Source organism: Leucopleurus acutus (genome assembly GCF_964270905.1).
Source record: "Leucopleurus acutus genome assembly, chromosome: 16".
NCBI classification, from domain to species: Eukaryota; Metazoa; Chordata; class Mammalia; order Artiodactyla; family Delphinidae; genus Leucopleurus; species Leucopleurus acutus.
In genome coordinates, this window is record NC_139158.1 from 42,570,140 (window position 1) to 42,594,929 (window position 24,790).

General features: G+C 51.1%; 1 protein-coding gene across 1 annotated transcript; it reads right to left on the reverse strand.

Annotated features, from left to right (window-relative positions):
* Window positions 1-22,604: 22,604 nt before the first annotated feature.
* On the reverse strand, window positions 22,605-24,340 carry NKX2-2 (NK2 homeobox 2; the record flags this gene model as incomplete). Its single annotated transcript, XM_082856631.1, has 2 exons — window positions 22,605-23,167; window positions 24,082-24,340. 2 exons carry the CDS (start codon window positions 24,338-24,340, stop codon window positions 22,605-22,607), a joined length of 822 nt encoding a protein of 273 aa, XP_082712757.1.
* Between the last annotated feature and the right edge of the window lie 450 nt (window positions 24,341-24,790).

Here is a 24,790-nt window from a genome sequence, read left to right on the forward strand (position 1 = left end):
GACACAGCCTGACGGTGGCGTATGCCACAGCATCCTAGCCTGATACAGGATGCTAATGAAGGCTACAAATCCTCCTTCAAAGCAGGGGTGTAAGCTGTAGAACCTTGCTAAACGTCTGTAATTAATGTAAACTGCAGCATACCAGCTGAACCTTGGGATACGCTTAATTGCCTAGGGTGGCTTAATCTTCAGCCCTGCCAGTTGCAGAAGGATTACTTGTCTTTGGTGAACTCAGTTGAGAGTTGAAAGTAAATTTGCTTAAATAGTAGAGTTTAGAATAGGCATAACAGCAGATTCATAAATAACTGCTACCGAAAAGTAAACTACAGCTAAATCTAAGCCTGTTCTTTGTCTAACCAAGGACTGCCACCTAGAAAAAAGAGGGAGCATCAGAATCTCTTGATTTAGGCTTTTATTAAACTACAGTGTGAGTCACGAGGAGAACAGTGGGTTCTGTTTAAGGTCATAGTTATGACCAAAGCAACATTACCTTAATATCAAAACTACATTTCCTTTCATGAGCCTTCGAAAGTGGAGGGACCTAAGAATTTTGCTAATTCTTCACTGAGCTTCACAGTTTTTTTAAATTAATTAATTAATTTATTTTGGCTACATTGGGCCTTCATTGCTGCACGCGGGCTTTCTCTAGTTGGCGCGAGTGGGTACTACTCTTCGTTGCGGTGCGCGGGCTTCTCAGTGTGGTGGCTTCTCTTGTTGCGGACCATGGGCTCTAGGCGCATGGGTTTCAGTAGTTGTGGCACACTGGCCTAGTTGCTCTGTGGCATGGGGGATCTTTACAGACCAGGGATCGAACCCATGTCCCCTGCATTGGCAGGCGGATTCTTAACCACTGCACCACCAGGGAGGTCCCGAGCTTCACTGTTATCAATACTGTTATGAAGATAATTCCCTAGCTTCAACTCTACAGACTCAGTTTAAGTGCAAAACAATTATGAGCATCTTTTCCAAATATGGACTGCCATAAAGAGTTTTTTAAAAAATATAACTAACTCTATTAGTAGATAAAAATATGTGTTGAGGATAAAATTATTGTAAACTCTTCATATACATTGGCTCCTGCAGAAGGCTGCTGTTTGCGTACCACTAACCTCTTCTTTCCTTCTCCCTTTATAATAGAAGCTCAATTTTATTTAGGATAAACGTGATCCACTGAAAAGCGGCATTTCCTAACTTCCCGGATGGGTGTGGCCATATGACTAGGTTTGGGCCAATGAGTTGAAAGTAGAAGTGTTGTATGTTCCTTCAAGAGACGAGGCACATCTTTCTTTGTTCTTTACTTTAGCAGCTGGCCTGGAACATGGATGTGATGGGTGGGCCTCCAGCAGCCGTCTTGGATCATGAGGACAAGGATAATTATAGGGGTAGTAGAACAGAGAACTCCAGAGAGCCTGAGTTCCTGAGTACTGTGCGGAGCAGCTCTGCCATCCTGGACTGCCATTCAGTACTGTCTCTGTGAAATATTAGGTTCTCTGTCTTTAGTGGACTGGGGAGCTTGTTGCACACAGAATAGTTCTCAGAATACAAATTTTAAAAATTGTTGCATTAAAATTTGCAGTGGATTTGCCTGGCAAGAACCTGACATCTGTTTTGCAAAGCAGGTGGCTCGGCCAGTGTACCCTCTGCTCTGTGGGGAGAAAACGCTGGTGAGGGGACTCCTGCAGAGACACCTGGGGGCCTCAGGCTCATTCTGGCTTCTCCCCAGCGAGACTGTGATAACTGCAGGATAGCTCTTGTTTACCTCGGCCTGCAAATGGAAATCAACTTAAACATTCAGTAGTCAGGATGATTAAACTTGGATGATTAAACTTCTCTAAGCTGTTAGAGAAGATTGGTGAGAAAACTTGGGGAAATGTTTTTCAATATATATTAGGTGGTGGAAAAGAGTAGACTCGAAAATTGCACTTATTTCACAGGGACAAAAGTAGAAGGAAATATGCTATACTAAGATGGTTCTGGTAGTCAAAGAATTACGGCTAATTAAACATTTTATTATTACTTTTTCATTTAAAACCCTTTATTTTGAAATAACTTAAGACATAAGTTGCAAAAATAGTCATCTCACAGAACCACAGTACGCTGTCAAAACCAGGAAACTGACATTGTACAATACTATTAAGGCAAATATAGACCTATTACTCTACTATTTTTATAATAAAATATGATCGAAGTTGGTCTATGTTTAGTGTGTGATAATTTGGGATAAATATAAACCACTTTATAATATATATTATATAATACATAATAGACTATCCCCACCCCTCAAGTAATTAGGAGTGAAAATTGCACATAAAGTAGCCTGGTAATTCAGAAGTAAATTTTAATTCATCATTAAAAGGTAGGGTTTGTGGGCTTCCCTGGTGGCGCAGTGGTTGAGAGTCTGCCTGCCGATGCAGGGGACACGGGTTCGTGCCCCGGTCCGGGAAGATCCCATATGCCGTGGAGCAGCTGGGCCCGTGAGCCATGGCCGCTGAGCCTGTGCGTCTGGAGCCTGTGCTCCGCAATGGGAGAGGCCACAATAGTGAGAGACCTGTGTACCGCAAAAAAAAAAAAAAAAAAAAAAGAGTTTGTTTCAGTTCTTTAAAGAAAAGAAGGTGAGCACCATGAACCATGTTTGTGAACAGGAGTTGATTTTTTGTTGGTGTGTATAAAACTATGCTCCCTTCTTTACTTCAGGACCTTTCATTTTGATAAAATAGTTTTGAATTTTAGTCTATCTGTGACTTTTTAAAAATCCATCATAAATTTCTCTTGGGAACAGGTGATATTTTTAAAAAGAATCTAGCAATTCCACTCGTAGGTATATATCCAACTGAGATGTATACATCTTTTCAACAAAATACATAGACTAGAATGTCCGTAAAAACAGTATTCATAATAGCCCCCAAACTGGAATCTACCCAAATGACCATCTATAGTAAATGCATAAGTAAATCGTGCTATACATACTCACATAACAAATGCAACAATGAGAATGCACGAACCACAACTACACGCAAATATATAGATGAAGTTCACAGTTATAATCTTGAGTAGAAGAAGCCAGGCACAAGAAAATACATACTGTAGAATTACATTTATATAAACTACAAAGCCGGGCAAGACTAATCTTTGCTGTTAGAGGTCAAGATAGTGGTTACCCTTGGGTGGGAGTGACCGAGAGGGAGCAGGAGGTTGTAGGGATGCTGGGAGCGTTCTCTTTGTTGATTTGGATGCTGGTTTCACTGATGTGTTCACTTTGTAGAAGTTCATCAAGTCATACACTTACCATATGTGTCTTTTATTTTTAAGGTAACATTGGTTTATACCATTATATGTTTCATGTGTACAGCATTATATTTGTACTTTTGTATACACTGCAGCATACTCACCATCAAAAATTTAGTTTCAATCCATCACCATACAGTTGACCCCTTTCTTTATCTATTTCACCCTCCCCTACATCTTCCCCGCTGGTAACCACTATTCTATACTCTGTACCTGCATGTTTGTTTTGCTTGGTTTGTTCTGTTATTTTGTTTTTCTGTTTGTTTGTTTATAGTCCACATAGAGTGAAATCCGGGTTGATGTGGATGGTGGGAAGAAGCCCAAGAACACCAGTAAGAACTCGGGGTCTGGAGCGCCAGCCCAGGGTAGGTTCTTGATAGAACCAGGGTCTCTCAGTGGTGGGTGTTCTGTATGCGATATGAATTAATTCAATGATACTTCTTTCCTCCTGACATTCAGAGCTGCTACTCTGGGGGAAATAAAAAATTTGAAAGAAAAATGAGTGGAAATCTAGGTGATGTTTATGTGGACCCTGTGAAGGACATGGCAGGGTACCTCTCCCCCACCCTCTTTCCTCCTCTAACTGTCTCTCTTTTGTCGCTGCTTCCCAGCCTTCTCCTCTAGCACACTTGCCTCCTTCTTGGAAGAAGGAAAGGAGTCCCAGACTTCAATTCCTCCTTCTTTCTTGAAAACTCCAGTAGCTTGGGGTTTTCCTTGCCCAGGGCTCTGCTGATCCAGAGAGTGAGGGCCCTTCAGGCTGTGGTCCCTGGGGGCCAGGAGCATGCTGTGGACATGGCCCTCCTGTTTCCGCTCCTGACGGTGATGCTGCTGCTCCTCTCTTCTGGAAGTCACCTGCAGGAGAGCACACCTAGCCACAGCCAGGGCCTGTTCATTTCCTTCCAAAGACTCCAGTCTCACGGAAAGAATGCATGTTCCTTCTAGTGGCATTACTTTAACCTACCCATGTCCACAACTATCCAGGATAATTATATTAAAAGACCTTTTTGCCTGCTTTGAGGCTTATTTTCCTTGAAAGAGCCCTCATGTTAGCTGAGATTGGTTTTGTCTGGAGCCTGTCAGGACATTGAGTGCTGATGACAAATGGATCCTTTCTGATCCCCATGCTCCCTCCTTGATGGAATGCAAGGGGGAAGGGAGTTGTGTTTTAGGTAAGGCTGCACTAAGGTGTGAAAATGCACCTTTGCTTCATGCCTTCAGTATGGCCCAGAGGAGCTGTCCACCCCCAGTAGGCATGCGTGATGCTTATGCGATACAGTTGTAACAGTTAAGATTGGACTTTTGATTGATAGATGGTGCTGATGGTGCTTTTTCTAAACATCCCTCTGACACTTTACATTATAAAAGATAACATTTGCCTTTTATTTGATACTACCTGATGAGTCACTTCTTTTGTGGCTAGTAGAGCAGGAAGGCTAAGGAACCAGCTCTGACTCCAGATGGCATGGGTTTGAATCCCACGTCTGCCATTTACTGTGCAATTTCAGGCAAGTGACTTAAATGTTCCCATGATGTGGTTTTCCCATCTGTAAAGTGGGTGCACTAAGTGGTACCTACCATACAGGGGTGTTATAAGTAGTAAATGAACTAATACATATAAACCACTTGGAACAGTGCCCAAACATAGTAAATACTAAACAAATGTGCAGTATGGTTATAAAAATACATTTTCTTTAGATGAGCAGTTGTCACGTAAAATTGACTCGTGACCTCACTACCCTTCGTTACAAAGACTGTAAAAGACACAGCCTCCTGCACAATGCTGGAGCTTAAACCATCACCCACATCACTTCCCTTCTTCAGTACCAAGAACTCACCTTGCCAGGTAAGGATCACTCTGAAGCAAGAGGATACTTCAAAATCAAGGCTTTGGATTTCAACTGAGCTGGGCAAATCATGTTTTGAACAGTCCTTTTCTCAATCTGCTTAGTTTCCAAATATCTGCTTATGAAGATCGAAACCACCTTTACTTTCCCTGTGGGTTTTGAGTAACTCAAAACAAATTCTTTCTTACAAAGTTTTGTATTTCCGGCTGGAAGCTTGTTTATCCCCCGTCTCCCGAGAAACAACCCTCGCCCCTTGGCCACACTCTTGGGAAACCAGAGACTAAGTTCTTCTCCTTGAACGTGAGTATTCAGAGCTATCCTGGAAACAGGGCAGAGCAGAAGTCTGTGGCCACCTTTGGTACATTCTTAGTTGTTTTGAGGAGAAGCCGCTATATTCTTTGAAATAAATTTCCAGTTAATAAACACAAGAATAAATACCCACAAATAGAGATACAAATAGCACATTTTAAATTTACCTCATTTTAAAAATCATGCCTGCTTCCCAAAAGTGTATAAAAACTGGGGGGAGAGCATCCTGGGGTTGGTGCACAGCATCCACCTTTCTGCTTCCTTCCCCCCATCTCTCACTGTCATTGTGTTACTCTCATAGCCTTTCATCTTTGGGGTTACCTTTAATGTTTGATTTATTAAGACCAAACTTCCACTTCCACTTCCACCGTGAGAAATCATAGGCAGGGTGAGAGGAGGGGAATAGATACCCAGAGCTGACCCTGGAGGTAGTTTTTGAGATCATTGTACAAAATCTTCAAGTACGTGAACTCTATTCTGAAATACCTACACATCTGTGCAGAAGTGTCCTTGTGAATGAGAGAAATACAAAATCATCACTAAGCCAACATCACAGTAAAAATTGCCATAGGTAAGATCCTTCACTGGATGCCAAAATCAGGGCAAATTTTGAGGAGGAACAGAATATTTAAATATTCCCCTCCCCCTAAGATACTTGTTAATTACAAATGGAAAGATGGTAACCTTGCACTGGAGACACCAGGCAGACACCACTTCATCCAAACAATGAGAGTTAACATCACCAGTGATGAGACCCATCAACTCCATGTACCCCTGACGTCATGAACTGAGAGGAATCCAACACTTCTTCTCCGTGCATTTCCCGAAAGGCACAATTTCAATCTCATGAGAAAGCATCAGACAAACCCAAACTGAAAGACACTCATAAGATAAGTGACCAGTACACTTTAAAAGTTTCAAAGTCAGGAAAGACAAAGACTGAGGACCTGCCCTGATTGGAGACGTGATACCTACATGGAAAGCGGGATCCTGGAGTAGGTCTGGGGCCAGAAAAAGGATGTCAGTGGAAAAGTGGTGATATCCAAACAAAGTCTGTAGTTGGGAGTCTGGTTCATTTCCTGATGGTGCTGATCGTTCTATGGTTATGTAATAGGCTCACCTTGGGGGAGTCTGGGTCAGGAGCAGATGAAGAGTTCTCTGAACTATTTTTGTAACTTTCTGAAAGCTTAAAATAACTTTAAAACACAAAGTTAAATTTTAAAAAATAATTCAAAAGTGCCCTTTTGAACAGGAAGTCTCCAAATATAGATTGTTGCTTTGGCACGTTTGGTTGGCCTGCAGTTGTACAGCCATAAAATTGCTTCAACAATTCTAGAACTATTCAAAACAGGTTCTTCCTACCTGAAGAGAACAATTGAAATACCAAAAAAGTAAAGCAATTCCCGATGACAAGATGTGTCATTGTTGACTGGTGAAAGTGTCACACACTAGTGTACTGCCAAATGTATTATAGCAGCATGGAAAAGAGTTGTATTTGTCTGAATGACGTCTTGTCAAGAATATCCCAAATCTTGACTTTGGAAAGCCTGGTGGGGAAACCCAGTAGTGTTTTCTTCAGTTAAAGCTGAAAGCAAGATAAACAAAGGCTCATCCAACCTGGTTACCAGGCTTGAACACTCACCGGGGTGCTGACACTGGGGGAGATTGGGAAGTGTGTGCTTTTTTTTTTTGTCTTCTAATCATGCTGAAGGCACGGGATTGTGTGGCTTTATTTTTCTTCTTGTTGATTGAATACAAGGTGTTTGGTTTTAACAGCTCTACTGAGAGAGAAACCGACATACGAGAAACTGCACACATTCAAAGTGTACAGATGGATACACTTGACGTACGTGTACCCCCGTGATGCCCTCACCACACTCAAGGCAGTGAGTATAGCCACAAGCCCCTTGGTGACCCCTCTCTCCTGTACCTCTCCACCGCCCCATGCCAGGCAACGCTGGGCAGCTTTCTGTCACTATTGTTTGCATTCTCTAAAATTTTATATAAATGGAATCATACAATATGTGATATTTTGTATCTGGCTTCTCTCACCGAGCATGTTTTCAGGGTTCGCCCACGTTGTTGCTGTATCACTAGTCAATTATTTTTTAATGTGCATTTTTATTTGAGAAACTTTTTTGCTTTTTACAAAGTTGGTCCAGAGATTTTTAAAGATTGCACTTTTCACCCCTAGTGATTCCTGCAGGAGAGCTGAGCTAGCCTCCTCCTTGGATTCATAGTAAACTAGAGCTCTCACAGTCAAACATTTAAGATTCATCAGGTGACAAAGTGCAGGAAGAAGGACGGGTAACCTGCAAGAACCCTGGATTCCTTGTGGATGTGCCTCAGAGTTCTTTCCTCACAGCGATGGCTAATGATCTATGTAAAAGTGGCATTTTAGTTAACACCTTCAATTTCCACCCTGCTTTGTGGGTTTGACAGCATTTTCTCGTTTTATTTCAGCAGCAACAGCAAACATTGATGGAGGCCCACGGGGCCCTGATCCCATCCCAAGTCATCACCAGCCTGGCTCAGGAGTGGGATGAAAGCAAAGGAGCACAGCCCCCATCAGCCAAAGAAAAACCTGAAAAGTGGGCACCAGGGCAGCTAAGAGGTGCTGGATTTTCAGGTGGATGAAGAACCTTTGGGGGCTAAGGCTGAAGGCTGTGGCAGCCAGCAGTGGGGATGGAGGGAAAGTGGGGGGACATCCAAGTGGGACAACCTCCCAGGGCAAGATGCAGAACTTGGTATTTTATTGTATGGATAGTGAGGAGCTGTTCAGCTTTTTAAAGCAAGAATGTATAAAGTTATATTTATGAAGATCTATTTGAAACAATATATACGGCCAATCAGAACTGGGGACAAAGACGCAGACAGGAAGACCACAGAGAAGACAATCCAGTGGTCTGAGTGGTTGAGAGCTCAGTTCACCAGGGCTCGGGGCAGCATCACACTTACTCCATCCAGTGTCCCAGGCCAGATAAATGTTACCCCCTCTTGACAGATCAAGAGAGGGAGAAGGAGAGGTTTTTCGAAGAGTACGTGAGTCCGACTTAAGCTCCGATTACTGTAGTTGACGGCAGAGGTGGGACCTTAAACTGGTACTCAGCGTTCAGATAGTAATACTGATGGTGACAATGAGGACGATCCCAAAGGAAGGGACCGAGTGTTATACACCCCTGGCAGGTGAGCCCTGTTCGAGGTGCTTTGCATATATTCATTTCTGGGAATGGGGTTGTCAGGTGGGCTTCTTATCGTCAAGAATACAAACTCTGATAGATGGTCGAGGCCTGGACTCAGGGTAGGAGTGGGCCAGGGAAAGAGTGGGGTTGGTGCTCTGAACGTGGGGCTCCTTTGGAAGAAAGGAGGAGGGAAATGTTTCACAGACCTGAGTGGCCAGGGGAACCAAGAAGTGGGGGGGTGGGCAGCTGGGGAAGAGGGAGGAGGGGGCATTGTTTCACTTTTAGTAAGCTGGAGACCACTTCCTGGTCTTGGGGGAAAAAAGGAATGGTACTCATTAAAAGAAGAAAAGGGTGAATTTCCTTAAATCTAAATAGCATTAGCTGTAATTTTTGGAGGGTTTATTAAAGTATAGGATGGTTTTTAGTGAGTTTGAAATCATTAAGAACCAATAATCCAATTTTTAAAAGATGGGTATATTTTAGTCAGCATTAGCCTTAATTTTCTGAAGGGAAGACTTTTCATTCACATAAAAATCATTTGGAATAATTTGAGAATTTTATACGTCAAACTACTGTATTCTGTTTTTCTGCTCAACTCTATATTTGAAAAGACAAACCTTTAGCTATCATTGTTGGATCGTTATTGTTAGTTATTATGCATGTAGAAATGTACATTCCAACAGTGGAGAAGGTACAAAGGGAAAAGCTAAAATATCCTGGTCCTACTCCTCAGAGATGCCATGCCTGACCGTGTCTGTTTTTGGTTCTGCATCTAAACTGTTTACTCAGAAAAGGCATGTATTTTGAAGCTTAATAAAAACTTGAATTGTGTACAAAATGCTATGGCATATTGTGCTGCATTTACTAAGCAGAACCGACCCATCATAACTTTTAGAAACAGACTTTATTAAAATTTTCAGCAGAAAGCTCTACAATGGTGATATTTAATGGAAAAGTATGTTTTTAGTACCTGACACAACCACGAACAGCTTCATTGTAACCGTTACTAAACAGACATTAAAATATTCATGTCAATTCTATTTGAATAACTTTCATGCCTTGTAAAATCTGAAGAACCTTTTAAATTGATTTGGCGTTAGAATGTTTAAAGAAATAAATTTGCTTTTAAGACCAGCTTTATCAGAATCCATGAAGGTTATATTGTGGCATGAACGTGCATACTATAAATGCTGGGGGAACAAAAAGAAAAAGAAAAGAATGGAAAAATTCCTGTCAGATGTAATGTTACCAGTTTATTATTTGGGATCATCATAAAAGCATTCATTAGCACGGCCCCTCTCACTTCTCAACCACAGGCTGAGTTCCGTCAGTCTGTCAGTCTTGTCCTCCCACTCACAGTCACCAAGCGTTTCTGATAAGAGAGGGTTGCCTTGTTTACTTTGCACCCTTTGCATTTGAACACTTTGAGTTACTATTGCAAGATGAGTTTTTATCCCATTTCCTCATTGGATTAATTAACCCAGCTGTGGCCATCGTTTCAGCCCTTCCCCTGCCCCCCGCCCCCCCAGGCACATGCAGCCTCTCCAGTCACATAGCCCAAGTCTCCATTAGAGGCTTTCACTGCAACTGGTGGGTATGTGGCCGGCGGGGGCTGGGCGGGGGGGCGGTGCTTGACAACAGCGTTCATAATTGCTTTGTCTAATGGTGTAGGATCAGGGTGGTAAACTTTAAAAGGGTGTTTGCATCAAGAGTGCTATTTCAATTTGCCTTGTTATGTTCTCCTGTCGCTGAAACCATGCCTCATTTCAGCACATGGCATTATGTCCACTGGGGGAGTGACACGGGGGTCGGGGAGGGCTAATAAGGGGCCAGCCTCTGCAGCCATCTTGGAGCCCCTTGCCTGCCCACACGCCCCTTCTGCCTGGGGCAATGTTGTCCCTCTCTGTGTCACAGGAGGCGGTCCCCTGCCTTCCAATGGCACACCTACTTTCCAGGGAAGAAGACAAGTCTTGACTGGTCTTCTCATCCTGATTGCCTCTGAGGTGGCAAAGGGGGCAGTGGGGAAGAAAGGGGACAGGCAGCTAAGCAAAGGCTCAGTCACTCTGCTTAAATCAAGGAGCTCTTAATCTGCAGTTCCTTGTCCCTAGGGTAGAATTATATCTCAACCTAATTTTCTTTACAGCCTAAATTCATTCTTCTGAGAAGGGTTCTACAGCCTGTCCAAGGGGTCTTTGTTCCACACAAGGCCAGGAACCTGTGGGCCGTGGCTGCATCCCTCCCTCCAGCCTAGCAAGTATCGGTGCTTCTGAGTGCCCGCCTGTCCCATTCCAGCCAGATATGTAGTCAGGAATCAACCAAGATTCCTAATGTTTGGTTTTTTTTTAAAACCTCTTTATTTTTTAATGGAATTTTACCCAGCCTGTAGCATTTGTGATTGAGGGCAGAAAGAGTGTGTGAAAGGATAAACATACATTCTCACTCCCACCCCTTCCGTACCCATTGCCACCATGGCCATTCATTTCAGAGCAAGGTGAAGGTTTCACAGGAGCAGTTGAAGAGCTGTGAATGGTGGTTCATTGCAGTGGTGTTAATTAGCATTTTATCCGGAGGTAAGAAGAGCTAACATATTTTTCCTTTTACAGCTCCCAACAAATGTTGGGTGTGGTCTAGATCTTCCCTGTCCAATACAGGAGCCACTGGCCACATGTGGTTATTTAAACTTAAATTAGTAAAAATTAAATAAAATGTAAAACTCAGTTCCGCAGACACACTAGCTACATTTCCAGGATTTGACAGCCACATGTGGCTGGTGGTGACCACACTGGAGAGCACAGACGTGGGACATTTCCCTCACTGCAGAAGTAGCCCCCAGGGCAGAGGGCCTGACGCTTCCCTGCTCATGGCTCACCCAGAGCCTAGCACAGGCCTGTCCCTCTAGCTTTCTCCTTTTCTCCCCAAACTCCTCCAGCCTCCTGTGTTTGATCCCCACCTCCTGCACCTCACTGAAGTCCTTTGCAAGAAGAGCTGTGTGTGATGGATTCCCACTGGGCGCTCAGCTCCACCATTTTCAAATGATGCGACACAATCACTGCCTCCTGTGATGCCCTTTGAATCCTGAAGGACAGGTCTCTCAAAAAAATTTGTTTTAACCCGTGGGGAAACAGGCCCAGAGAGAGTAAGTAATGGGTCCTGATTTCTGGTACAGGCTTCTTCTCATAGTTTGTGCTTTGTAACCGTGTGTCACAGTCACACAGTCTTGATTTTCAAGACCGGTGAGCTCCCCAAGCGCCATGTCGATCATGGTGGAAAGTGCGTGGGCGTCCCCACCTGGCCACATGACCCAGGCCGATCGCTTCCCTCTTGTGGCCTCAGCTTCCTCGTCTGGAAGATCCAGGAGGGAGCTGCTACAAAATGATGCTAAGATTTCTTGCACTCTAACAGTCCACATAAATTTTGGATTACTCTTTACTCATAATGGCTCAATTATTTCTCACATGATTTGAAGACCATTTTAACAGTTTCCCTGCCCTTGTATTTGGGGTGGCACTCACTCTGGCAGGCATCCTATTGATAATGTAATAGGGGCTTTAGGGAGACTTTTGGGGTTGTCAGCTAGGCCCCACTACTCCAAGGAGGTCCTGCACCAGCGGCATCAGCGTCTCCGGGAAGCTTGTTCGAAACGCAGGATTGCAGGCCTGCCCAGTTGGAATCTGCATTTCACCAAACTCTCAGGTGATTCATTTGTCCCAACGTTTGAGTAACTCTGATCCGAGCCCTGGGACAAGGATAAATGGTTCTCACCTATGTAGAAACCCGCCTGCAGGGGACCAAGCAGACACAGAGAGCTTGTCACTGCGCCAAACCCTCCCAGCTCCGCTCTGGGGGCGGGGGTTCCAGCGGGGTCTGAGCCTTTCCCTGCGCAGGGATCTATGCTCTCCTACGGCTGCCCCAGAAACGGGAGCGCATGTGTGGAGAGCATCTTGGCCTCTGGGGTCCCTTACTCAAGGGTCCATCATATGCTCTCACAGCTTCGTTCTTCCATCTCATTAACGCTCCAACTGAAGCTCTCTGGCCAGGGCAGCCTTCCCACGGACTCCCCATGGCTATGCAAGGCCCATAAAGTTGGGAACAGAAATTGGGTCTATGGGATACACAGGAGTCAGGTGGTCGCTGGGCAATGCGGCTGCGAATCACTGAATGGCCCGAGGGGAGGCTGGCTTGCTGTCTCTGGGGTCTGCAGGAGGCCTAGAGAAACACACTGTCTCCCACCATGTGGGAAGAAAGAACAGGATTCCATCAGATTAGAACTTTAGGAAATGGCTATTTCAACCTAGAAGAGAGGACCAGGTGGGATTCAGGATACGAAAGTCTGTGGAAGGCGGGGTGAAGTTCAAGGTGGCAGATGACAACGCTGAGACTCTGAGTCTCTTTGTTTGTGCTGCTTAGGCTCCATGACAATGTACCACAGACGTATTAAACAACAAAAGTTTAGGGAATTCCCTGGTGGTCCAGTGGTTAGGACTCCATGTTTCCACCACAGGGAGCCTGGGTTCGATCCCTGGTCAGGGAACAAAGATAAGATCCCACAAGCCGCCGAGCACAGCCAAAAAAACAAAAACAAAAACCCAACAGAAGTGTATTTTCTCACAGTTCTGGAGGCTAAAGCTTTGAGATCAACGTGTCCACAGGGTTGGTTACTTCTGAGACCTCTGTCCCTGCTTGCAGACAGCCACCCTCTCTCTCTGTCCTCATATGGTCATCCCTCTTTACGTGTCTATGTCCTAATTTCCTCTTCTTATAAGGACAGTGGTCATATTGAATGAGGGCCTGCCCTAATGATCTCATTTTTTAAAAGACCTGTTTAAAGACCCTGTCTCCAAATAGGCACACTCTAAGGTCCTGGGGGTTGGGACCACGACATGTGAATCCGGGGGACACAATTTGGTCCATAGCACGCCATCTCCACGGCCTCTTGTGCATCATGAGAGTGGCTTTTTCTGCGTGTGGACATCACACTCTGTCCTGTGCTATGTGCCCCTGTGTACTGTGCTCCCAGCCCAAGAGTCACTGTGAAGGCTGGAAGCCAACTGGCCCTCAGGTGTTTTGGCCCCAGAACCTGACCAGTGGGGACCCAGTATAATGCAGGGTTCCTCTCTGACCCATCGGGTTCTCCCTCTTGGGAAGCAGGAATTTGACCTGTGCTCAGAGAGACTGGGAGCCCCTTTTCGATGGGAAAGACCAAGTCACTGGCCTGGAGGATGGGTCCTGGGGGGGCCGAGCGCCATCATTCAAGGTCTGCATGAGGGCAGCTGAGCATCCTGGGTGTGGCCTTGAGGAGCCAGAGGAACTGGGCAGCTGCTGGTTAGTCTCGTAGCCCTCGCTACACAGTCGCCTGGTGCACTGTTTCCTCACCACCCCAAACTCCAGTTAGGATGGAAAGATGTATGAGCAGTGGACACCATGGGGAAGAGGCCATGGGATGGGCCACTGGGTCATAGGTGATGCCTGAGAAGCCAACGCCAGGTCCAGGATGAAGGCAACATGAGAGCTTGAGTGTATGTGTCTCTATGTGGGGTCCCCCAGACACAGACCCCTAGATAAGGGTTCACCTGCAAGCGGTCGATAAGGGACAGGCCTGGGGAGGACCACCAGGAAGTGGGGCGGTGGGACGGAAGGGAAGAAGCCAGCCAGGCTGTGCTAACCAGCAGACCGCCACTGAGGGCAGCTGGGGTTGGGCCGCTGGGGACCCCTGGAGATGTGAAACATGTGTCCCACTGCCTCCCTGCTTATCCTCAGCCTCCACCTGAAACTGGTGGAGGCCATGGACCTCCCAGGCCTGGCCAGCGTCCCGGGCTCTAGTGCCCTCCTGCCCCTCAACCTGTGGTGCTGGCAGCCGCTGCACATGTCGGGCAGGGGGGCTGGGGCACCATGCTGCGGTCTGCGGCGCTCATGGCCTCCCATCCAGAGCCACCAGGGCAGGACCTTGGGCCACATCATTTCAGGCTCAGAGGAGCCGTGAACTGGCGGAGAAGGACCGGCCGTTTCTGAAAGGTGCCTTCCTGGTCAGACTATAGCTGTCTGACCCTCCATCATAGACACAAATATCCGACTCCTTGGGCTTGACCTCGTACATCTACCCGCCCCCCAACCTTTTCCATCAGTCTATACTGAGGCATTTTTTTTATGTTGCAGCTAGCAGAGCTAAAGAAACACAGAGAGGTCTGGAAGCAAACACCTAAGTAAAACACCTTTTAATAGTTCTCGTAAATGTCTCAGGTTAAGGAGACCAGCGCCAGACCCAACAGAACATGTTAACTTATTTTCCGTTTCCCCCATATCACGTAAAAGATGGGTAATCTTTAAAGATATAAGATCAATTGGCAAATGAAAATCTATTTTTCTTGTACCTTTATCATTCTGGGGGGGAGGGGAGTTGCTTACATCACCAAAACCGAGGAGATGGTAGGCCACGGGCCCAGGGCTGAGAACAGATTCAGAGTGTGCCCTCAGGTGGACCCCTGGCCTGTCCCCCCTCAGTTCTTGGGGAGCACTTGCTGGCCCAGGACGGCCCCACGGTACCCAGGGAGGGAGCTGGTGTGCAGGCTTCTTGGAAGGAGTCAAGAGGCTGGCAGCGCACTGACCTCACCCAGCGGGCTGGGACCTGAGCGCTGGCTGCCAGCCAGCACTGGCAGAGCTCTGCTCCGTGGAGAAGCCCGCCACCCAGCTGTCTTCTGCAGAACAGAAGGGAGCCTCCGTGCTCCCTCACCCTGCGTCCTCCTCTCCTGAGGTAGGATAGGACGCCCCGGTAAACCCCACCTCCACGCTACGGACCCCTTCTTCACAAGAACACTGCCTTGTTCATATGCGTAGGTGCTTAACTTCTCAGAGACCGTTTCTTCATCTGCAAGAGGACAGGTTGGGCATGATGGTAAGATAAGATGATGTAGGAAGGGCGCCGGGCAGCTGCCTGGCCACAGAAGATACTCAGTAAATGGTGGTGGTTATCATGGCCTCCAGGTGAGGCTGGGGGCAGGGAACCGGGGCGGGCTCTCTACCAGTCTATGAAGGAAGGCAAGAACACCACAGTGAAACAAGCAGCAAGGAAAGGCATGGGGCTTTTCTCACCGAGGTTTTCAATAAACATTCGGGCAGGGGGGAACATTTTGAGGTGATGGAAATGTTCTGTGTCTTGATTGTGGGGTGGCAGTGACACCGGGGCAGCATCACCAGCCCTCAAAGGAGAGGGAGAAAGGACTTGGGCTGGGTGGATACCTTAGACTCTTCCATCACCCTCCAGATGCCAAGTTCAAGGGCAGAAAAGTTTTAATTTTTCTGGAATTAAGATTTAGCAACCTGTCCTGCCTTCTCCTACATAAGTAGACAGACACACACACCCCTCAGCCCTGGTGTAAAGGATTCCTCACCCAGACATCTCAAATCCCTCAGGTGTCCGAGCCTCCCTGGACTGTCGCTCAGGACCACGCCCGCCGGCGGTCTTTTCTTATCCAATCGCGCCACCCTGCGGACAATCTGGACACTGCAGACTCCCCAACCTGACACCCACCAGCTGGTGTTGAAGGCGGGGGCGTAAGAAAGTAAACGGATCCACGTGTGGAGCCGCGAACGCCTCTGCCAGGAGGAGGAAGTTTCACCTCGGGCTTCCCCGGGACAATCAACGAAACGAGCTGGAATTAGGGGCCCTATTTTCGACGGTCGGACATTGACGAATTTAACCCGTTCGGCCCCTAGTCCGCTGCCCCAGACCCAGCCTTCAGAAAGGCACCAGGGTGCGGGTGGAGGTCGAGGCATCCATAGTACGGCGTCCTTTCCTCCCTCGGATACACCTGCGCCCCCGCCGAGGCCTCGGCGCAGGAAGCTCTGAATTGGGGTGGGCCGTCTTCCTGCCTCCCTTGCTCGGACCCCAAAGCCCGGCATCGGCGCGGCGGCTCCCCCTGGTGGCCGGATGGCGCTACTGCACCGCTCGCCCGCGGCCCGGGAGTCGCGCGGGGTGGAGGGCTCACCCTTCACAGAGAGCCTCCCGTTACGGTCGGCCGCACCTGCACCTGATGGGGACCGAGGGCCAGCGGCAGTAGCTGGAGCCCCGACTCGGTGGTGGGCGACAGGTGAGGGTCTCTCCTTCCTAGTAAGCCACCCCCTCACACACCCAAATCGGAATCCCTCTTCGGCATCATTCTCTTATTCCCTGAACCACCTGGGCCCCCACTCACCCGCCCTTACAGAACTGTCCACAGGGGCCGACACGTGCGCAAGGACCGGTCAGGGTGGCGGACACCGCATCTTGGGGCCCGTCGCGGAGCCCTCCCAGTGGCCAGCGCGCGCCTGGACAGCAGGACCAGTTTGCTGTTGTTTGTGCCCAAATGTGATAAAGCTGGGGCGGGGACGGGAGGGAGGTGGCACGTACTTGGAGAGTGAAGGCTGGAGGGGAAATTACAATAACGAAATGAGTGTCCGCTAATGCAGGTGGCCCAATCGACGCGCGCTTTCCAAGCCACCCGTGCACCTGCCGTGCCTGCCGCCGTCTGACTTGCACACACTAATCCTGGTTCGGAGCCGTCGACTCCTCACCGGGCCGGGCCGCGCGTCGGTGGAAATGCGGTCGGGGACCTAGCGAGCGCAGCTGCCTCCCTGCGCTCTCCCAGGGGTCTGAGACTGGGCGCGCCGCGGAGCTGGGGCGCGGGGCTGGGGCGCCTCCTGGCGGCGACAGCGCGCGGGCCACGCGAGTGTCTGCGGGTTCCCTGCGCGGGCGGGCGGCCCGCGAGCCTGCATTTCTCGATTTGCTCGGGTGGCGGCGCCGAGGCCTATTCGCCTCTTCATTAATAATGATGCCCCGGGAGGAAGAAAAAAAAAGTCTTTAAAAACCAGACAGGATGGATGGGAGAGGAAAGTGTGTGTGTGTGTGTGTGTGTGTGTGTGAGAGAGAGAGAGAGAGAGAGAGAGGGAGAAGGAATTGGGGCGTTGGTGAAGGCAATAAAACTCAGATCGCTTCCTTGGAGAGATAGCGGCGGCTATAATGCGCTGGGGGATCAGGGGTTTATTTGCAGATCCTGGATAAAAGATGATATATCGACACAGTTTAGAGTGTCATTGCGCCCGGCCTCTCAGGAAGCCACAAGTACATATTTCCTGAAATACCGGCCAATACAATATCTAATCCACACGCCACCTAAGAACAGGAGGGGAACCTCGGCATCTCACAAGCTGGCGCCTGGTTTCTGAGTTCTGGGCCGGGAGACCCCACCCGGTCTGGATCTCGTGGCCCCGACACCCCCTCCCGTAGCCTTTGTCTTCAGGCCAAGTAATCACTTACTGTTGGGCCTTAATAAATACGTCTGAGAACTGTCCTTATGCTCAGTAAATATTGGATTAGCTTTTCAATGACCAGGCTCTTGAAAAGGCTGGAGAAATCCACACCAGGTCTCAACTAAGCCCAACAGTCAATAGGTAAGGAAAAGACGCTATTTCCTTGGCTGGGGTGGGGGGCGTGGAGATGGGGGGCTCCTACCCTTATCAAGTTAGCTGATTCTACTGAACATGACAGCAGTTGTAGAAAATAGAAAAAAGGGGGTGCCCAAGTTTTGGATGAGCTGGAATTTCCACCTGGCCCTTGACGGGTTCTATTTCTATGTCCACGGTGCCCAGCCTCAACAAGAACTCTTTTTGTCTAACACGTAGTTTTTGTTTGTTTGTTTGAGGGATGCTTATGGGAGCTTCTGACCCGGCTCTTGGAAGAGAGGATGACCCAGAGGATCTCTGGCCGCCCCCCTAACTTTGCTTAGGTGAGACAAAACCGGGCAGATTCCTTGGAAGTTCCGCTCTGCCTCCCTGTTTTGCAAACGAAACGATGCAGGAGACATTGAGAATTAAAGAGGAAGTCCTTCTCTCCTCCAACACAGGGGTGCTGGTGGTGAAAGAAGTTTCTGAGCCGGTTTCCCGTCGTGGCACCGAGGCGCCAGAGGGATCCCGCGCATATTTCGAATGACAGGGTGTTGGTAACCGAGGGGTCCGGCTGGATGAAAGCGGCCTCAGAACCCACTGCGGCGGAAATCGAGCGGGCATCGGACTGAGCGGTCTCGCGGCGTCCCTGAGCCGCTCCTGCAGTGCGGGGAGGGCTGGCTTCGCGCGCCCGGGCGTCAAGACGCGTCCGGTGCGGGAACAAGGGACCTGGATTTTCATCTACCCTGGAGCCGCGAAGCCCGCGGCCTCTGAGCTTCCCCCAGGCCCTGGGCACCTCGGTGTCCTCCTGGGCCCGGCACGGTCCGATGGCCTCTACTCCGGGCTCCCAGACAGACAGGAGAGGCCTAGCCGCCAGCTGCGCGCGCAGGAGCAGCGAAGTGCGCGCAAGGACCCCGACCTTGAACGCCGACGTTCACAGACCCGAGCCCCAGCTTAGAGCCAGTATTTGGTAAAGAGACAGAAGCAGAGACAGAGACAGAAAGAGAAAGAGAGATCTCCAGCTCTCAGAGTGTCACGGGGCCTAGGCGGGGCAAGCGCCCTCTGAAGCCATCAAAGACAGGGGTGGCTGTTTTCCCCTCCTCCAGCCTCCTCCCCAATAGATATAGCACGAATTTTTAATGCGTCTTCCTTTCACAGACAACAATACAGGGTTTGAAAGCCGGACACAATTTGGGTTTTGTGCGGTTCCCTCCTCGCGCTCCCTCGGCCCAGCTGGCCATATGGAATCCAGCATGGAGCCCGCGGATGACAAAGGGACCCAGTGACAGGCCCAACAAAACCCCAAGGAGACTTCTGCCTGACTCCGGGATTCACTGCCCGCGATAAGCGCGCTGAATGGTGCGGGGCGGAGGGGGGCGAAGGGGGCGGAGGGTGGGCCCCTTCTCCCTCTTCCCCTCTCGCTGTCCCCTGCGATCCTTTCTCTGTCCCTTTTTAATATGCACGCCTCTAACATCCCTGGCTCCCAGCTCTCCCATTGTGCCGTTTTGTGCGGCCCGCTGTAGATTGGGCGAAGATAGACTGCCGAAGCGGACCCCGCGCCGGGTGCGCTCCCAGGGCGCTGGGGTTAGGGCCACACAGGCTCCGCGGGCGCTTTTATTGACTCCATGGGGACCCGAGGACAGTGAGAGGCGGGCGTCGGGCCCACCTCCCCGGCTCCCAGCCGCCGGCGCGCACATCCAGACTGCAGGCTGGTAGGCCTAACCACTACCCCAAATGCGCCCTCTACGAGCACACGTGGATGCCTGCGAGAATTTGGCCCTTCCACGCTGCCTCCTTCCCCTCTGGAGGCCGGGGGGGAAGCTCCTACGATCATTTTTGGCCCCCGGAAGTTCTGGGTCCTGCAGCAGTCAAAATCAACCAAGTCTTGGGGCTGTGCCTCAGGCCTCGTGACAACCCCACTCCAAGAGGCTGGAACGCTCACCTCCCCTGCTGACGGATGGGGGTAGAGGGCAGTTACAAGAGGAATGTTGAGTGATTGGTATCAGGGCAAGTTGGGCATTCGGCTATTGCAGACACACGATTTGCGGAGACTTCTCCTGGCCTTTGCAAAGAGCAAGAAATAAAACCCCAAACGTTTCCAAGCTGGTGTGGGGAACAAAGGTAGACTTCCCCGCATTTAGGAAAACCTGGAAAAGCCCAGTCGAACCTGGAGATATGAAAGGACATTTAGGAGGATATTAGAAAGACTCCAGCGCCCTCAATTATCCAGGGGCAGCTGCGCAACGCGGGAATAACGTGTAATCACGTCCCCGGGCGTGTGGTGCTGAGTGCTATTGACGCGCAGATTTGGTCACACGGATAATCATGTTTGCTTTAGATATTGAATTAAATCTGATCATCAACTAGAGGTAGCGAGAACGTCAGCTGGGACCGCTCCCTTTGCTCGGCCTCCTCGCCCCCGCCCCCAGCCATGAAGGTGGAGCTCGAGAGAAAACCAGAGATACAGTTTCCGAATGGGGCCGACTTTCAATCCCGAGGCGTCTCGGAGCGCGGTCTGAGCTGCAGAGCCCCGGGTATTTTCGGAAATCCGCAAGATAGAGGAGACAGGCGCCCCTCCCCCCAAGTCCGCGGGGCCCTCTGAGACGCTCCCCGGCGCGGGCAAGTGTGCGCCAGGGTCCTCCAGGGAGCTCTCCCTGAGGCAAAGGTGGGATGGGATCAGATCTCTAGCAGGGAAGGACCGTCCGCCTCCCCCGGGCGAACGAGGGCGGTTTGCTCACTTCTCGCTCCCCTTACCGCAGCCCAGGAGGCCGCGACGCACCACCCCACCCCCAGACCCCTACTTTCTAGCGAGCAATTCGCCCAGCTTCACGCCAGAGAGCTGGCCTGGGGGACCGCGCACAGCCAGATGCTAGGAGGGGACGAGGCGCGGCATCCAGTCCAGGGACAGAGGCGGGAAACTCGGAAAGAGTGGGGATGGAAGGAAGGCTGGTTATCAGGGATGGCCTCTGACTCCCGCTTCCTGGCTCTCCCCGGCTGAGGAGCCCAGGGAGGCCGCAGCACCTCCACCCACCCCGTAGTCTTCCGCGCCCGGGTCCCCGCGTCCCTCCTTGTAGCCAAAGCTTGGAGCGCCCCGAAACACGCCCCCGGCCCCCGCGCCCAGGTCTAGGCCGCCTCCCGGCCGCGGATTTGCAAGGGGGTGGGGAGAGAAGCCGACCAGTCTCAACCTCAGCATCCCCTCCCCTCCTTAGCACGAGGTAAATCAAATGCAACAAAATGAAAGTCATCGAGTGTAGTGGCTTCAACAGCTCCTTAGGCTGAAGGAGCCACTCGTAGATTTGGGCGAGCGAGGGGGGCTTGCTCTTCTCGCCTTTGCGTTTTCCAAAGTCACTCTTCCTCCTGCGCCAGGGCGCTGCCGCCCGAATGCAGACCGCGCGTGAGGCCGAGAGACAGGCTGGGAGAGGCCGAGCGACCCCGGGCGGCGGGTCAGCCGCTCGCAGGCCCGAGGCCAGCGCTCCCGCGCGCGCCCGGGGTCCGAGGCGCGGGGCCTGGCCCGCACGCCCGGGAGAGGCCTGTTCCGAAGCCTCCCCAGCGCCTCGGGTGCTCCGGCTCCCAAGGGATGCGCTGGGGAGAGCGCGGCCAGCGGCCTGGCCCGGCTCCTTGCCCGAGACCTCCTTGCCCGGCGCAGGGCGACAAAGTAAGACAAACGGGAGGGCCGGGCTTGGTTTTTTTAAACACAGGATTTTTATTAAAATTCTTATTTAAAAAAATTGAAAGCTTTCAGCGCCCGGCGCTCTTGGGGAACCGCACGGAACCGCTGAGCTCCAAGTTCCGGGGCTCAGGACCCGGAGGATGGGGCAGGGGGCTTCTCGCTCGCCTACACATTTTTCCTTTTTCATATTTGAGAAATGTTTGCACTGAACAAAATAAAAAAAGAAGAGAAGAAAGCAGGGGTAACCAAATATAAGCAAACCAAAACAAACCACGAAGAAAGGAGTTGGGCCCTGAGGGGTACAGGCCCTTCCTGAAGGTCATTTTGGCAACAATCACCACCGATATTTACAACGAAAAGCGAAATCTGCCACCAGTTGTCAGAACGTTTACATGGCCATAAATATTTAGCATTTTCTTACTTTAAAAAAAATGGAGAAAAAAAATCCTCTATATTTTTAAAGTGTTCTCCACTTGCTTCAGAAGAAGACGGCTGACAATATCGCTACTCACACAAACATATTTTACAAAATTCACAAAAGCGGGGCGGGGGGGGTCTTTTACTCCTTCTCAGGTGAGGACGTTAACGCTGGGACCATTCGGTCCCCGGGGAGAGGCAGAGAAGCGAAGCTGCGCAAACATTCTGTAAACTCGGCTTATGGTTCAGCCGTCTCCAAAGGTTCAAACGGAGAGAGGGATGGGGCGGAGCTGGGGGGTGGAATCTGCCTCTCCAAGGAGGTGCAGCAACCTCCTGGCGCCTCCCCAACGGAGCCAAGAGTCAACTCGACTCCAGAATAATAATTATAATAATATAATAACCACTGTAAGGGCCGAGTCCTCCTCGCCTCCGCCGCTGGGGTGGGGCCTGGGCCTGGGGCCGAGAGTCTCGGAGGGGCGACGCTCACCAAGTCCACTGCTGGGCCTGGACCAGGGGGTGTGCTGTCGGGTACTGGGGGGTGCCGGCCGAGCTGTACTGGGCGTTGTACTGCATGTGTTGCAGAGACTGCGCGCTGTAGGCCGAAAAGGGGATGCCCGCCTGGAAGGTGGCAGCTGCCAGGTCCTGGGCTTTGAGCGCGTGGCACGGTTTGCCGTCCCTGACCAAAACGGGCACGGCCACCCGGCGCGGCGAGGGCAGGGGCGTCACCTCCATACCTTTCTCTGCCCGGGCGCGCTTCATCTTGTAGCGGTGGTTCTGGAACCAGATCTTGACCTGCGTGGGCGTGAGGCGAATGAGGCTGGCCAGGTGTTCGCGCTCTGGCGCCGACAGGTACCGCTGCTGCCGGAAGCGCCGCTCCAGCTCGTAGGTCTGCGCCTTGGAGAAGAGCACCCGCCGCTTCCGCTTCTTGCCGGCGTCCCCTCCGCCGCCGGGGGTCTCCTTGTCATTGTCCGGTGACTCGTCGGCCGAGGGCTCCGGAGACTTGGAACTCGAGTCCTGGGGCGCCGCGCCGGCTGCCAGCCCATGCACTGGGGGAAAGAGAAGCCCATCAGAAGTCTGGAGGCCGCGCGCGGCCGGGCCCGACCCCGCGCGCCCCGGATCCTCCGTGCGCCCTCGGGCCTGTGCGCCCCGCAGCCAGGCCCCGCTGCCTTCGCCCTGACCCCCGCCCTGCTCCACGCCTGACAAAATCGTCGGTGTCCGCCCCGGTGAAAGAGAAGAAGCGGCAGGAGTAGGGGCTCGGTGCTCCAGTTTCTAGGGGTTTGACCAGTGTGGGTGCGTATTTTTTTTGGGGGGGGAGTGGCGCGCGGAGGAGATCATCGCGGGTTAAGGGCTCCGGCCCCCTTAAGCAGTTTCCTCTCCGGAGAGACGTGGGCAGATTTTTAAAAGAAAAAACCCACAATCCCGGCATTGATCGGCTCGGCCATTTAAGGCAGGTTTGGGGGGCTTTCGTTTCTGCTTTCCGACTTTCTGGACACCCTCCGCACCGCACAAAGCGTCCTCTATGAAGTGCAGGGGGCAGGGTGAGCTATTTATACCCGGGCCACCCTCTCCCCGTATCCCGAGGCGGGCTGGCTCGCTCCACTGCTCCAGGCCAGTCCTTCCCGGCTGTCGGAATGGGGGAGGGGGGCTCCGGCCGGAGCCGTCAGTTCTGGTTGGCGTCTGTAACCAGCCCTTGGGAGGTATTCCCCTCCCCTTCTTCCTCCTAATTTCTCTCTTTGGAAGAAATATCTGAGACCAAGTCTCCTTCCCGGACTAGGGGGGGTCTGACGAAGAGGGAAGAGGTAGGGCATCCCAAACAAACGTTAGGCATCTTTCTGGGGGCGCAGGGTGAGGGATCCGGCTTACAAGGCTCCATCCCTTTTCTCCCCGCGGCGTGCGGCCCAGGCTGCGGCCACAGTAGCAGAGGCGGTCACAGCCGCGGCGGCCAAGTTTCGCTACTTACGGGAGTACTGGAGGCCCTCGGTGCTGGCCAGCCAGCGCGTGTACGGGTTGTCGCTGCTGTCGTAGAAGGGGTTCTTTAGGGGCAGGCTCTGCACCGTGTCCAGGGCGCCCTGCCCCAGCGGCCCGGCCCTCTTGGCGGGCTCCGGCCCCTCGCTCTCCTCCTCTGGCCCTTCGGCCACCGAGCCCTCCTCATCGTTGGTGTCCGGTAGGTCCAAGATGTCCTTGACCGAAAACCCCGTCTTTGTGTTGGTCAGCGACATGGCCGGGACCTCGCAATTTATGCCGCAAAGTTGTAGCTTCACTTGGTCAATTCCTTGCGCTCTCAGTAGGGGCGGGGGAGGGGGTATGGGGAGAGGGGTTGGGGGAGGGGAGGGGGGATGGGCTTTAATTATTGAGATTATTATGTTTAAGAAAAAGAAAGAAACTCTGGGAAAGGGGAGAAAAAGAAAGAAAGAAAGAAAGAAAAAGCCCAAGGCGTTGCCTGTGTCTTCTCTGCAAGCACGCGGAAATGGACGCGGGGAGCCGGGCGGCCTGCGCGCCAGCGCTGCGGGGCCGGGCCCGAGTTTGTAACTCCAGGAGGGGTGCCAAGGCGGCGTCAGCTCCGGCTCCGGCGGCCGCTCAGCGCGCGGTGGCGGCTGGTGGCGAGGAAAAAATGGGCCATTGCCCGAGCGATCAGTCCATATAAGGCTGGGCTCCACTCACGAACCTGG